Source organism: Zea mays, chromosome 6 (assembly GCF_902167145.1).
Source record: "Zea mays cultivar B73 chromosome 6, Zm-B73-REFERENCE-NAM-5.0, whole genome shotgun sequence".
Taxonomy (NCBI): Eukaryota; Viridiplantae; Streptophyta; class Magnoliopsida; order Poales; family Poaceae; genus Zea; species Zea mays.
In genome coordinates, this window is record NC_050101.1 from 34,857,815 (window position 1) to 34,872,572 (window position 14,758).

Sequence of the window (14,758 nt, forward strand, 5' to 3'; positions counted from 1 at the left end):
TCATATATTTTATATATATTTTTTTAAAAGAAATCTATAGATCATACTATGATTAACCCAAATATACTACACTTCATATTAGTGCCTATTTTTTTTGTTTTCCAATTTATTCTAAACATTTTTTATCTTGATAATGCAATACATGATTCAGGGTCTAATCATTGGAGCTCAATTTATTTTTAATGTCCTAGATATTTTGAATGATGCAGTATGTCAATTTTTAAGATATTATTTTAAAACACATTTTGAGATGCTTAATATATACTAGTATGTTCGGTTACGTCTATTATTTTGTCCCGGTTGCATGGTCTCTTGCGTGCTCAATTTCAATTTGGTTTGCTTTGGCGCCGTGGCGTGGCGATCTCATATGAGGGGGTGTTTGGTTTCTAGGGACTAATGTTTAGTCCCTAGATTTTATTCCATTTTAGTTCCAAAATTGCCAAATATAGAAACTAAAACTTTATTTTATTTTCTATATTTAGCAATTTATACACTAAAAAGTAATAAAATGAAGGGACTAAACATTAGTCCCTAGAAACCAAACACCCACTGAGTCACGTCATCATAATATTCTGCTCTGAACTCTGCGCCCATTCAGACCTTAGGAGACCGAAGGGGATTAGATAAGATTTAAAAAGGTTTTAACTTATAAAAGAGTTAACTAATCCACATCCGTCCCTCTCAACACAATAGGCTCGTGTGGATAAGTGGATGTGGATCCGATACAATCCCAATCCCATGCAGTCCGGTCGGTGGATCCAATGCGATCAGGCCGGCAGCTCCCTGGCCGGCTCCCAGCCCGAGCCCATCATTGCGCCGCCGCCTCCAGCTCCAGCTCATCCGGATGAGGGGGAAGGAAGACGATACCAGACGCTACTCCTACAACTCACCACCACTACACTATCCCCTCCGCTCTCTCTCCGCACTACTGCGTATTAGGTAGCCTCTCGCATTGACAAGCCAGCCGGTGGTTTGGTTCGCTTTGCTTTGCTTACGTGCTGCGCTGCGCGCTCCGACCAGGCCCGCCCCGACCGGCGATGCAGCGGTGGCTCCCGGCGCTCCTCCGCCGCGCGGCGCCCGGCGGCGGCGCGGCGCGGCTCCTCGCCACGTCCTCCCTCCTCTTCGACGACACGCAGGAGCAGGTGCGTCATGCGCTCGCTCTCTCCACTTCCCACTCGGCGGGCCCGCCGCCATTGCGCCTCGCCCCATGCCTGATCGACCCAATTCCTCGCCCGCCCGCCCCCTTGCACCCCGCCGCCAGTTCAAGGAGAGCGTGCGCAAGTTCGCGCAGGAGGCCATCGCGCCGCGCGCCGCGGCCATCGACGCCTCCAACCACTTCCCGCGGGACGTGGACCTGTGGAGGCTCATGGGAGACTTCAACCTCCACGGCCTCACCGCGCCCGAGGAGTACGGCGGGATGGGGCTCGGGTACATGTACCACTGCATCGCCATGGAGGAGATCACCAGGGCATCCGGCGCCGTCGGCCTCTCCTACGGCGCGCACTCCAACCTCTGCATCAACCAGCTCGTGAGTCGTCGTGACTGCCGCTCTGGTTGTTTATGGCAGGCAGAGGACACGCGCGGTAACCAAATCATTTGATTACTCACCCAAGCGGCAATGCTACTTGTTGTGTGCAGGTCCGGCACGGAAACCCGGAGCAGAAGCTCAAGTATCTGCCCAAGGTGCTGTGCTTTTCCGGATTTGCTTCACATCACCATGATGTTTGATGTTTCACAAGGACCGTAGTTTTCTCAAGGAAAAAGATGCACATCGCTAGGATTTCGAATGTTTTCTGTCATGACGGGTTATATTCACGCGTTTTTCATTTTTGCCTTCTCTCCGAAGCTGATCAGTGGGGAGCATATCGGGGCACTGGCGATGAGTGAACCCAACTGTCAGTACCATTCCAACCCCGTTGCTGCTCTGTTCTTCTCCAGCAGTACTATAAGGTTCCTTCTAACGCGTTGCTGAAATGTAATTTCAGCTGGCTCTGATGTCGTCAGCATGAAGTGCAAAGCTGAGAAAGTGGACGGTGGCTATGTCCTTAATGGGAATAAGATGTGGTGCACCAATGGCCCGTCTGCTCAGACACTGGTATTTTTGCTCTTCTTACATTCATTCCCCTATGCTTTCTGCACTCCTGTTATCCTGCTAATTCATCCATGTTGGGATTTTACAGGTTGTTTACGCAAAAACAGATCTAGCTGCAGGGTCAAAAGGAATAACTGCATTCATAATCGAGAAAGGGATGCCCGGGTACAGAACCACTCCGTTATCTTCATTGGACATGATTGAACCTGAACGTGTATGTATTTCTACAGCTTTCTCACCATGTTACTGAGGGTGCATGTTTACGATTACAGGTTCAGTACTGCTCAGAAGTTGGACAAACTTGGCATGAGAGGAAGCGACACGTATGGTGTTTCTACTTGTTCAGGATAATTATACAAGCGGTGAACTCAGGCCCAATTTAACTCCATCTAATCTGCAGGTGTGAGCTTGTTTTTGAGAACTGCTTTGTGCCATGCGAAAATGTCCTCGGTGAAGAAGGCAAAGGTATTATCTCCTGACTTTTGAAGCTCATTCATGTGTGTCAGATATTTGCTCTGTTGTTTGAGTTAGTTGCCTGTGCGGTGCATGGCGCAGAGATTGGAACTATAGTAGCATCTATTTCTAAAGGCAAAGATATTCTGCACATGGGAAACTGCAATAATTCTGTCTACTTTTCATCCAGAAGTAGTTTCTAAACTCCCTATAGTCTATAGAACAAGGAAGAGTTCTTTAACTATGTGCCCACCTCTAATCTCAATGCCTTCTCTTTTCGCAGATGTTCATTCCATGATTTTCTAAACCCCATATAAAGCTAGAAACAGTTCTTTAATTGGAGGATCACCTTTGATCTCTATGCCTTTTCTTGTGGCAGGTGTTTATGTCATGATGTCAGGGCTTGATCTGGAAAGGCTTGTATTAGCTGCGGGCCCTATTGGCCTTATGCAGGCATGCCTTGATGTTGTACTTCCATATGTTCGCCAGAGGGAGCAATTCGGCCGTCCAATTGGTGAATTTCAGTTCATACAGGTAAAGCCTTGTAACTGTCATATGTATTCTGTTTTCTCGTGCTTCATGTTGCAATAATTTTATTAGCAGCCATAGCACTAACAATAAAGAGTCTGCTTGTAATGCAGGGGAAAATGGCTGATATGTACACTTCGTTGCAGTCGTCAAGGTAGGATCTTGCTCAATATTTTTCCTTACAAGTTTAAACATCTTATCGGTACAATTTCATTTTTTCCATCAGATCATTTGTATACTCAGTTGCTAGGGACTGCGATAATGGCAAAGTTGATCGCAAGGTACCCTTTTAAGTTTATGATATACCATTGCTGTTCCTCTGAAGTTCTGTTTTTGCATTACCTGCACGTAGTTCTGCTGTCGAAGGAAAATAAGTGACTAGTTAGAAGTATATTATGATAAACTCTCTCCAACTTCATCTCATATATATCTTTGTGTTCAGGATTGTGCAGGAGTAATTCTCTTTGCTGCTGAAAATGCAACCCAAGTTGCACTTCAGGTAAAAACCTTCTCTTCGGTTGTAAATTGCGTCAACCCATATTGTTATGTTGTTTTTGTTTTCTCATGAATTCCTAAGGATGCAACTGAACAGCAGACACCCGTTCTGTTTTGTTCCCTTGGGAAAACAATAGTTGACCTAGGAAATTTTGCATTGTTACAGTTATGATAAAGCTCTATTTGTCCTTGCCTGATAAATGGTTATTACTGGACCAATCTCTTCCAAGAAAAACACATCATAAATCATAACAAGTTTTTTTAGAAATAACGAACTGATAATTTGCAGTATGCATCATTTTATATGTTCCACTAACTCTTTCTCTATGGCAGGCAATCCAGTGTCTTGGTGGAAATGGGTACATAAATGAGTACCCAACTGGTCGTCTCCTGAGAGATGCAAAATTGTTTGAGATTGGTGCCGGTACTAGTGAGGTAAGAAGAATGATAATTGGCCGTGAGCTCTTCAAAGAGGACTGAAACTTCTATTTTGCAAGCCAGATATCAGAGCATATTGTTAGCTGGAGGAGGTGAGGGCGATTTAGATATTTAGCAAATCACCCCTGTGGTTCAATGCTTTTGTATAACCGCAGACATACATCAAATAAAGTTCACTTGTACTTGCTGCTTGCAGTGGCTCTATTTTTCTGTCAATAAAGTTTTTTATGTCTCTGACTTATGCAATGTTGTTCAGTTGCATTTTACTATATTAGTGTAGACAAGACAGTAATATAAATGTTTCAATGAGTGCAGAATAGAGGTATTGCTTAAGGAATCTTTACATCAAGAATATTTTAGTAGCTTCTCCACTTTTGATGAATAATAACATTGGCACAAACTAGTTGAGGTGGTGAATTTGATATTCAGGATTTTTTTCCATAACTGGTTTCAAAGTTAAGTTTACATTGATAGCCATGATAATATATGATACACAACTCTCCTGCATGTTCGAGAAATAAAATAGTTATGATGATATGAATCTCTCTTTTGGGGAAGAAAACATGAAAGTACAAAATTAGAATACAGCTATTGATCAGAATATTCTGAAAACACAATTAAGAAGTGCACACTGCTTCTCTTAATGAAATGACATGTAGCTCTCCTGCATCATTCAAGAAAAAGAAGAACTGCACACTGCTTTAAAGACTGATGAAGTCTGAGCAGCTCTAGTTTTTCAGTGATGTACCATGATAAGAAGCTACAACTACAAGAGACTCTGTCCAGACTTTGTTGCTGTATAGTAAATAATGGATCACTATCTCAAGATTTATGGTTCTATTGACTCTAAGTACCTTGGTGGACATTACTGAAGTGTTTATATTGATGCTGCAGGTCAGGGCCTGCTTAGAGTGAGGGGTTTATGATAAAAACTCATGGAGTAATGCTTCCTTTCGAAACAGGCTCTAAGTCTTAAAATTTTTGTCTGGTAGTAAAAGAGATTCAAAGAGATGCTGTAGCTTTTCAGGTCGAGTTTTTTAGATACTGTAGCTTTTACTGCCACTTGCCCACCTGAGTTTTTTTAATGCGATGAAGTATGAACTATTGTAGTTGGATAGAATTAGTGTAACAGTATAACCTCATTGTGCTCCTCTTTCCTTCTCTACAGATGTTTGATAGAAGGGCAATGGTTAAGTATAACTGTAGACCCAAAATTGGTCTTTATGTATAAAAGATGGAATAAGAATTCCTTCCTGATCCAACACATATATGTTAACAGCAAATACTATATACCCCTTACATCTTTATGAGAGACGAATTTCATTTACAAACTCTCAGCTATGTGGGACAATTTGGCCCTAAGTCTTACACAAAATTGGAGGGTTACAAGTCAGAAGGTAACCTAGTGCACAGCAGAGGTGTTTCACAGTCTGCTGGCTTCTGGAGGGGATATACCTTGACTTAGAGCTTTCTTTTCTGGATTTTGAGCCTTCTGTTTCTGCCTCAGTGAGCCCCACTCAATGGCCTCAGCTACAGCTTTTTGACGATTGTACGCATCCTTATCTTGCTTAGTGCTACCAGTTCGTGAGGGATCTCCAACTTGTTTCATTTGGAGTATGGGTCCAGATTTGTGTTTATAGCCAGCAGGCATTTCTGCAAGGAATCCCAGTGCCACAACAGCATCACTCATGTAAGGCCGGACTGAGGCTTCCTCTTGTAGGCACATTGCTGCCACACCCACAGCCTGGCTCAAGTCTTTTTCTGGGTACTCACCTCTAAGATGAGGGTCTACTAGCTCATTGTATCTCTTCCTGTCTCTCAGCATGGGCTTGACCTGTTGATCATACATGAATTTGTCAGAAAACCTTGTGCCAGAAATATTCTTTGGCTAATTTCGTAACGATGCTTTACTATTTATTTCCATGTGTTCCATTGCAGTTGTCAGTTATATTACATAATTAATTACGATATAGGCAAGCAAGTTGAGTGTATATGCAGAGTAATAAAATAGAAGTGCGTACCCAGTTAACCAGGATCTGTTCACTTGCTGGCCTGGAGGTATCCACTGCTCTTCTTCCTGTGATCAACTCCAGTAGGAAAACCCCAAAACTGTACACGTCGGTCTTGACAGTTAGCTGGCCTGTTCTTATGTATTCCGGAGCGCAGTACCCATACGTTCCCATCACCCGAGTGGAGATGTGTGTCTTTCCCTCAACTGGGCCAAGCTTTGCGAGCCCAAAATCTGAGAGCTTAGGGTTGTACTTCTCATCGAGAAGGATGTTGGGGGACTTGAGATCCCGGTAAATGACAGGTGGGTTCGCCTTCTCATGGAGGTATTCAAGCCCTTTTGCAGTTCCATAAGCTATCTTCATCCTGAGATACCAACTCAGTGGCACTTGATCAGGAGTGCTATCTGCAATGGCAGTTCAAATTTTAACATTTAGTTGTCTGTAGATTAGGAAACACCTCACACCCATTAGAGAGGGGTGACTTTCATATATATAGCCAGGATACAATCTGGAGTACAAGATACAAATATATCTATAGACTATTATATCTCTAATACCTACCTGCAGTCACAACAGGAGGGAACTGGACGCAAGGACTGGACCTAAAGTCACTAAACAACTGTACAGAAAGTCCCTTTCGGGAGGGGTGACTTTCATATATATATAACCAAGATATAACTTGGCGTACAAGTAAGATACAAACATATCTATAGACTATACATATCTCTAGTAGTGTCTTGTTCACCATATTATAAAGTTATGTAACACTGATATATATCTGAATGTGTTAGTGAAGACAAAAGTCTAGCACTTACCAAGCAGGTGATCTGCAAGTGAGCCAAGTGCCATGTACTCATAAACCAGAAGCCTTTGATCTCCATCTGCACAATAGCCCACCAAATTGACTAGGTTTGGATGGTGCAATAGGCTGAGCATCAGGACCTCAACTAGGAACTCTCTGTTGCCTTGATACCCATTCAGGTCTAGTTGCTTGACAGCAACAAGCTGTTCACGCAAACCGGAAACAAGTCAGCCACTAATGACTGTAGATGAATTAGCAAGCTTGTGTATACGTAGAACGTTTGAATGTTTTTTTTCTGTGTGGTGTGTACCTGTCCGTTTTCAAGCCTGCCCTTGTATACCCTGCCGAATCCCCCTTCTCCGAGAAGGCAGTCAGAGCGGAAGTTTTTCGTGGCCGTGGCTAGCTCACGGAACGTGAATGCTTTTGCGGTTTTGGCAACAGAACAACTTCCTTTAGGAGGTTCGATGCTTGCTGCTGTTTCAGATGATGGCCTGTGCTTGTGCTTCGAAGCAACTGGTGGTGGCCTGATGGACCCTGCAAAAGGTGAGGTGGTAAACTGCATTAGACATAAATCTCTATTTTTCTGCTCCTTCGGTTGTTGACTATTCCTGCCATTTGCTGAACAAATTTGAAGAGTATGTATATGCGTATGCTATATATATCACTGAAATCCATTTTCATCCATAACAGTTAAGAACTAGACATGAATTGCAGCAGTATGTATAGCACCAAAATACATGTGACACTGGCAGGGAAACAGATAGTGCACAGCATGATTGCTACATGGATTCGGTTCAGAGGAATATATGCAGTGACACAGGGGGTTTGGTTTCGTCCCTTAAACAAGATACAACTGAATGGTCGGCGTTTTCATCAGGTCTAAAAGCATCTCTCAGGAAACCACTGACCCTGGTACAGTATATATAGATTGTTTAACCACATGTATATCCTGCTATAAGATTGATGTGCAGCAGAACAGGACGTATTGGGAGATTGCAGAATTTGGATCTTTATACTTGTGCGTCGTATTTAATCTGTTTCCTAATTGTTTGTTTTGTTTGCCGACATCTCTCCCAGTCCCAACAATCATTTTTTTACGCGATCAGTTTGAAACAGTGCAAAAACATGCTAATTCCTTATTTTTCGTTGCAAGATTTGTCTTTTGGTCCTTACCAGATTCCCTGGGAGGCGCTTCGTTCTGGCTGGGGGCCTTGTTGACGACCGTGACCTCCCTGGATTCCGTCCTCCTGGGTGGCACCTTCTTGTCGGGCTTGAAGCATCCGAAGCAGCTCATCTTCTCCCAGCTGTACGTACCAGAACCTTGGATCTCTTCTCTGCCCCTCTCCGCTCTCGCAGTGGGTAAACCTCGTCCCCTCTCTCTAGAACGCACAGACCGATCCGCAGGCCTCGTTGTGCTGACAATGAGAGCACGGGTGGGAGTCTATATGCCTGCCTCCCTCCTTGTGCTAAAGATCTCGCAAACAGGCTGTGGATCGTTGTTGGTGCTTTGTGCGCGGTAAATGTGATCTCTGTGGGGGAAAATGTGGTCAGGTGGGATGAGCATTCGCTCCATGCCTTTGCGCCGAGGAGAGGATTTGCTGAGCCAAGAATAGGGGTCCTAAACTTAGTAGAAGCTCCGTGCGTCTTCCAGGATCTTGTGTCCCCCCCCCCCCCCCCCCCCCCCCCCCCAGCTAACGCGCTGGATGTGATGATGCCTTCCAACTCTTTATCTAGGAACAGAACACCGCTGGATGTGAATTGTTTCTCGGAACACGTTGTTGTTTTTTTCCCCCCACCACTCTAGCTGCCAGTTGAGTTGCGCTTGATAAGTTCAGACAATGAGACGTTATTATGTGGGTACGGGGTACCTACTTGGTTGAAGCAGCAGGACTTGAATCGTGGCAGGTAAAAGAAAAACAAACTGTTTTCGACAGGCTCAAGGAACATGGACTGTGTGTCTATCTATCGTCTGGCTGGAGTACGTTATGGTTGCAGGACCTGATGGTCCTTTCTGAACCTCTGATCCAGGCCTGCAGGACACGTGAGGGAGAGAGGCTGGACAAAGGGCCTTTTCAGGCTGTGATGCGGCTGCGAATACTGGCTGGTCATTGGCCATGCGTCCAATCCCCATGTACAGTACAAGTGTGAGATCTGTTAGTACTTGATATAGATCTCATCTGAGTAGGGGGGAAAAAGGTAAAATTGCACGGACAGGGTCCTTAATTAATTTGTCCAGAGGTGTCATCTGGTCCTGAGGTGCCGTAGGCTTTCCAGGTCCTCTCCTGTGTGGGCGTTACCTGGATTCTAAACTTCCTTCAAGTGTAATTTTTCGCGTCCTCGGAGTTACACCGTGTCATCTAGATACAAACAGCCTTAACAACCTAATACCTCGCTTCTTTGCTGCAATCCTTCATGTCTACTATGTATGGTTCTTTCCTCTCCCTCTTGCTCACACTATGTGCGCCACTAGTAGATCTGTCGCCATCCTTGCATACCTTTTGACTTCATTCCGCATTCCATCTGGCTAAACGCTCCTAGTAGAAGTGGCGAGGCTGACTGAGATCGGGTGCTCGTGCTCCCCAGGTTTGGGAAGTGGAGCGAGGAATCTTTGCATGCCAGCCAAGCAAATAAATACGCCGAAAACTCTCGCTGGCCGGCGCCGTCGTCCCTGGATGGAACCCCGTGCGTCCATCCACGATCCACCAATCCATAAGCGCGGCCGTGGGCCGTGGTTTGCTTGCCTACCTTACCTGCCATGTTATGCCAGGTTATCGCCATTGTTCCAGGAGTACAAGCATACGCGGGGGCTGTACTACGTGTGTGAGTGAGTGTGTCCGACTGGCCATCCAAGTGAAACTGTGGGTGGGTAGGGGGTGCAGGGTACTGGTAGCATTCATTCGTGGCCGGTCACAGCGTTTGGAAGTGATCAACCCATGGCCTTGAGGGCTCCTTTGGAACAAAGGAAATATGAAGGATTTTTGAAGGATTCCTTCCCTACAAGAAAAATTCCTGTGTGAGTCTTTGGAACACAGGATTCAATCCTATCAAATCCTTTGAAATTCCTATGGATTGCTTTCCTCCATACAAATTTTGGAGGAAAATAACAAGAGGTCCAACCTCTTGGAAACTTTCCTATGACTCTTATCTCTCTATTCAAATTCCTGCACAGCATCCAAATGCCAGGTGAGAAATTTTCGTGCATTCCCAATTCATATAGGATTGCAATTCATAGCCAACTCTAATCCTTTGTTTTTCCTATACCTATGTTTTCACATTCCTGTGTTCCAAAGGGGGCCTGATTTGTGCCGTCGTGCACTGGAGCCGCCGCCCAGATCACACCACACCCTCCTCTTCGCTCGCTCGCTCAATCGACTGGAGATTCTTTACAGACAACCGTGGTCCCTCACTCGCTCTCGCTTCTCTTCCTGCAACTACCAGAAATCGAGAACAACGACGGCTTCACAAGAAAGAAAAAACGCGTGAATCGAATGATAACGCCTTTTTTGACCGCAGGTCGTCGCTGCTGTAGCAGTGTAGCACGAGGCGAGTAGCCTAGAGTAGACTCGCATCATTTGTAATGGTAGCAGCATCAGTTGGTGCCACGCCGTACGAGCGTCACTACTCACTAGTGGCCGCCACCTCTTCTTCCTCCTCCTCCTCCTCTTTTTCTAGTAGCACAGTTGTAATGGTAGACGTGGAGTAAAGGCGGCGCCGGCCTCCGCGCGACGACTTCCGGTCGGTGCCTGACCACGCCATGGATGTCAAAGCAGCGCGCCGCAGCACTAGGCGCTAGCAGAGAGATGAGAAGGAGAAGAGGATGCTTTCCTTCCCTCCGCAAGCACAGGATCGCGTACCGGCGCAAGCTATCCTTTCCTTTCCTTTGGTACAGCTCGACACCTTGTGACGTCTCACTCACGGGATGAACAGAACAGAGAAAGGCATCTTTCTCTCTGCACCGGAGAGAATAATCTTCTCTTCTCACCCGTGCCGTGGGATTATCTCCGTGCTCACCTCCGCAAAGGTCTACCAACAAAAAGATAGTGGGTGGGGCCGGGAGGGGAAAAGCTGGCGTTTTTGAATCTCTGATCCTCCTGCGGTTCGAGGAAGAGGACAATTGGCTGATCTGAGCTCTGAGCTAATCGAAGGAATCATGCGAGCTCTGTATTATTATCGAGACAAATGTGTGTAATAATGTAACGAATGGAGGCTGGCTTTGATGATGTGATCTGGACTGCATTGCTGCTACTAAACAAACAATCCTATGTACTCAATACCCCCCCGGTCAGGCTCAGGCAGTCACCTGGCTTCGCCGGCGGTGCTGCTGACCCGGATGTCGTGGCCGCCCCTGCGCAGCGTGCTGGTGAGCGAGGACGAGCTGAGCGAGCCGGACGACGACGAGTCCGACAGCGGGAGCCCCAGCATGGCGTGGTAGTCCGACACGCTGTCCTGCAGGCTCAGCAGCAGCTGCTGGTTGGCGCTGCCGAGGCTCATGGACGGCCGCGCCGCCGGCACGAACGGCGGGTCCGCCTCGCCGCCCAGCACCTGCACCACGGCGCGCATCCCGGGCCGCAGCGCCGGCTCCGGGCTGGAGCACGCCAGCCCCACCAGCAGGGCGCGCCGGGCCTCGCCCTCCTCGAACTCCCCGCCCAGCCGCGGGTCCACGGCGCCCAGAATCCGGGCCTCCGCGTGCAGGCTCCACACCCACTCCACCAGGTTGCTGCAGCACCCGCCGACGCCCTCAGGGGTGGCGCCGATCGGCCGCCGCCCGCACGCCACCTCCAGCGCCAGCGCGCCGAAGCTGAACACGTCGGTGCACTCGCTGGCGCGGCCCGTCAGCAGGTACTCGGGCGCCAGGTACCCCATGGTGCCCGCCGCCGCCGTCGCGTCGGGGGACTCGCCGTGCTCCGCCTGCCGCGCCAGCCCGAAGTCGCCCAGCCGCGCGCGGTACGCCTCGTCCAGCATCACGTTGCTGGACTTGACGTCCCGGTGGATCACGCGCCGCTCGCACTCGTGGTGGAGGTAGGCCAGCGCCGACGCCACGCCGGCCAGGATCTCGCGCCGGTGCCGCCACGGCAGCACGGGCGCCGACGCGTCGAACAGCGCCCTGTCCAGGCTGCCGTTGCGCATGTAGTCGTACACCAGCAGGATCTCCCCCTTCTCGTAGCACCACCCCTGCAGCCGGAGCAGGTTGCGGTGCCGGAGCCCCGCGATGATGGAGAGCTCCGACAGGAACTCCGAACGCGCCTGCTCGCCGCTGCCGCCGCCGCCGCCGCGCGCGCCCGTGGTGCAGCGCTTCACGGCGACCATGGCGCCCGTGTCCGGCACGATGCCCTTGTACACGGTGCCGAACGCACCGTTGCCGACGACGCGCGACGCGTCGAAGCCCCTCGTCGCGGCGCTCAGCTCCTTGTAGCTGAACTCCCGCGGGGACCGCGCGAGCGCCGCCGCCGACGCCACGCTGCTGTCGCGCCTGGTGCCCACCGCCAACGCGGCCTGCCGCTTCCTGGCCCTTGCGCGGCGCGCTAGCGCCCAGAGCGCGACGCCCGCGAAGGAGGCGGCCACGAAGGCGCCTGCCGTGGCGGCGCCGGCCACGGCCGCGGGAGGGCGCGGCGTCCCCGATCCGGCGGCATTCCTCCCCACCGTGGCGCCTGACGACGGGGCGATCGAGGCGGCGGGCGCGCCGGCGCTCCCGGATGGCGGCGCTGGCGCCGTCGTCGTCCCTCCCGGGAGCAGCGGCGACGGGAGCACCGGAGTGGCGACGGGAGGCGGGAGCGCCTGGGACTCCGGCGCCGGCGCGGCGGAACGCGGGGACGGGGCCGGCGACGCGGTGGAGAAGCTCCACCACTCGATGGCGTGCACCTCCGTGCTCCCCTGAGTGGAGGCGGAGAATCCGACGAACGCGGCGTCCTTGACGGCCTCCGCGAGGTCGAGCGGCGCGGAGAGCACGGGCTTGGGCGGTTGCTTGGGCGCGTAGGACACGAAGACCTCCAAGATACCGGCGGCGGAGCCGGAAGGAGAAGAAGAGGGGCGGTAGTCGATCCAGGCGTTGATGGTCCTGCCGCTGGCGAGGTCGACGCCGGCATCGTCGCCCCCGAGGTCGGCTGCGGCTGCCGAGACCATGGAGCCGAGATCCAGGCCGACGTGGTTGCCGTTGGGGTCGCCGAACTGGACGTCCATGAGCGTGTCGAACTCGACGGCGGCGGCGTCGGTGGCGACGGACACGCCGATGTACGCGCCCGCGTCGCCGAGCGTGGCCCCGTCGGTGGCGAGCACGAAGGCCAGCCCGCCGCCGACGGAGGACGGGTTGAGCGTGGCCACGGTGAAGGCGAACTGCGTGGAGAAGCCCCCGCGGAGGGGCACCGCGGTGGCGTAGAGCGCGCGGCCGGCGCCCGAGGTCGGGACGGGCAGGTCCCGGGACAGGCGGATGGTGCCGTTCTTGAGGTGCGCGTCGCCCAGCAGCCTCAGGCTGCCGAGGGTGAGCGAGGCGTAGTCGAAGCGCACCGCGGCGGCGGGGCCGGGGCCGTGGTCAGTGAGGAGGAGCAGAAGGAGGAGGAGGTGGAGGAGGATGGGCGCGGCGGCTCGGGCCATGGCGGTGGACGCGAGCGCCGGCATTGGCTGCGCGCATCAGGCGCGCAGCGCGGGTGCTGCTTCCCGGCCCGTGAAGCGATCCGGAGCTGGGACTGGAATGCCAGGGAGGAGCTGGCGCTGGCAGTGGCAGGCTCGGGGAGATTGGGTCATTGGAGAGTGTGCGCGAGATTGGTGAAGTGTGACTGTGAGGCGGGGCGGGGGACTGGACTGGGCAGACAGATAGAGAGAGAGGGAAGGAAAGGGGAGGAGGGTGGGACACGTGCGCCCCGCCGGCCCCCGGGGTAGCAACGGTAGGGAGGTCTGGGAGAAGGAGAAGCAAAGGAGAAAGAAGGGGAGTGTGGATGGATGGAGTAGCGAGCGTGACAGTTGTGTGAGAGAGTTGGTGGGCTCGCAGTCGCACGTCGCAGTGGCAGCCATGTTTCGTCTTCCTCGCGTGTCGCGTCGCGTGGGGTCTTGCGGTTTGGACGGACACTGACGCCTGGCCAGCAGAGCAGGCCTCTGCCCGCGGGTCACGCCATACCTGCTCTCCAACGTCTACGTGGAGGAGCGGCGAGCGCAGACCTCTAGGCAGGCAAGGTACTTCTGCGGCGGTGCCCACCCAAGCACGACACCGGCGGCTTCCGTTGGCAGGCACGTCGCCGGGATCTTGGCCGTCCCGTTCCCGCTGGCGCTGGCGCTGGCGCGCTACGCCTGAGGAGCCGCGTTGTAACGTTCGGCCGTTTCTGGCGGGCGCACACTACACTGCACTGCTGGCGCTGGTGTCAGCTCAGCTGGTGCGCGACGCCCTGCTGAAGCCTCGCTCTACATTGGCGCGGAAAAGGAGTACTGACGATGTTTCTCTTTCTCACACAGAATCATCGTTAAAAAGAATCAAAATAATAATAATAATAGTAATAACGAATACTAGTATATTGATAAACAATGTAGTTGTCCCTTGATCCAGTGGCGTAGCTAGGATTTTTTTATGAGGTATGCCATTATAATTTTTTCATAAATAATTTAGCATAATCTATAATGGTTTGGTATACAAATATACAATTCATAATATAAAGATAAGAATAGCATATGAAACTATAGATTTAATATTTGAGTCTATAAGTGCATACATTACAATACAAATATAACATAAAGTAGTCCAAACATCAAGCATAAAGTACACTAAATAAACATGCATCAGGCCGCGTGTGTTGCACTGCTGCCGTGCTGCGCTCTCCAGTCTCCCCTGTGGCCCCGCCAGGCATCAGGCCGTCAGGGCATCAGCCACCGGGGCGATCAGGCAGCGGGAGCTAGGAGCCCAAACGACGTTTTGTTTTGGTGCTGTTCCAACTTCCAAGCCTGCAAAGCTGCAAGTCG

General features: G+C 50.8%; 3 protein-coding genes across 5 annotated transcripts; 1 reads left to right on the plus strand and 2 right to left on the minus strand.

Moving 5' to 3' along the window:
• Positions 1-732: 732 nt before the first annotated feature.
• On the plus strand, positions 733-4,339 carry LOC100217040 (isovaleryl-CoA dehydrogenase). 3 transcript variants are annotated; one of them, XM_008649239.3, is made up of 14 exons: positions 733-939; positions 1,021-1,142; positions 1,262-1,528; positions 1,639-1,683; positions 1,847-1,895; positions 1,986-2,095; positions 2,181-2,257; positions 2,365-2,415; positions 2,493-2,557; positions 2,925-3,079; positions 3,187-3,227; positions 3,300-3,354; positions 3,516-3,572; positions 3,902-4,320. In XM_008649239.3, exons 2-14 carry the CDS (start codon positions 1,038-1,040, stop codon positions 4,046-4,048), a joined length of 1,224 nt encoding a protein of 407 aa, XP_008647461.1. In that variant the 5' UTR covers positions 733-939; positions 1,021-1,037; the 3' UTR covers positions 4,049-4,320. The 3 variants fall into 3 exon arrangements, with proteins under 3 accessions (XP_008647461.1, XP_023156003.1, NP_001136884.1); XM_023300235.2 differs by having other exon boundaries at positions 733-1,142; positions 3,902-4,339; NM_001143412.1 differs by having other exon boundaries at positions 908-1,528; positions 3,902-4,319.
• Positions 4,340-4,848: 509 nt separating this feature from the next.
• LOC100285889 (uncharacterized) lies at positions 4,849-8,437 on the minus strand. The gene is made up of 5 exons (NM_001158779.2): positions 7,991-8,437; positions 7,128-7,351; positions 6,831-7,020; positions 6,028-6,419; positions 4,849-5,840 (listed from the first exon to the last, which is right to left on the minus strand). Exons 1-5 carry the CDS (start codon positions 8,109-8,111, stop codon positions 5,430-5,432), a joined length of 1,338 nt encoding a protein of 445 aa, NP_001152251.1. The 5' UTR covers positions 8,112-8,437; the 3' UTR covers positions 4,849-5,429.
• Positions 8,438-10,955: 2,518 nt separating this feature from the next.
• On the minus strand, positions 10,956-13,729 carry LOC100281724 (uncharacterized). Its single transcript, NM_001154644.2, has one exon. It carries the CDS (start codon positions 13,427-13,429, stop codon positions 11,114-11,116), a length of 2,316 nt encoding a protein of 771 aa, NP_001148116.2. The 5' UTR covers positions 13,430-13,729; the 3' UTR covers positions 10,956-11,113.
• Positions 13,730-14,758: the final 1,029 nt, after the last annotated feature.

Bases quoted from the DNA above. Each gene is read 5' to 3' on its own strand.
- LOC100285889 (NM_001158779.2), bottom strand. From the start codon at position 8,111: ATGAGCTGCTTCGGATGCTTCAAGCCCGACAAGAAGGTGCCACCCAGG. The intron at 7,021-7,127 runs GTACACACCACA...TTGCGTGAACAG, and splicing joins GCAGGCTTGAAAACGGACAG to CTTGTTGCTGTCAAGCAACT. The intron at 5,841-6,027 runs GTACGCACTTCT...TATGATCAACAG, and splicing joins AACAGATCCTGGTTAACTGG to GTCAAGCCCATGCTGAGAGA.
- LOC100217040 (XM_023300235.2), top strand. From the start codon at position 1,038: ATGCAGCGGTGGCTCCCGGCGCTCCTCCGCCGCGCGGCGCCCGGCGGC. The intron at 1,529-1,638 runs GTGAGTCGTCGT...TGTTGTGTGCAG, and splicing joins ACCTCTGCATCAACCAGCTC to GTCCGGCACGGAAACCCGGA. The intron at 2,416-2,492 runs GTATGGTGTTTC...TCTAATCTGCAG, and splicing joins GGCATGAGAGGAAGCGACAC to GTGTGAGCTTGTTTTTGAGA.
- LOC100281724 (NM_001154644.2), bottom strand. From the start codon at position 13,429: ATGCCGGCGCTCGCGTCCACCGCCATGGCCCGAGCCGCCGCGCCCATC.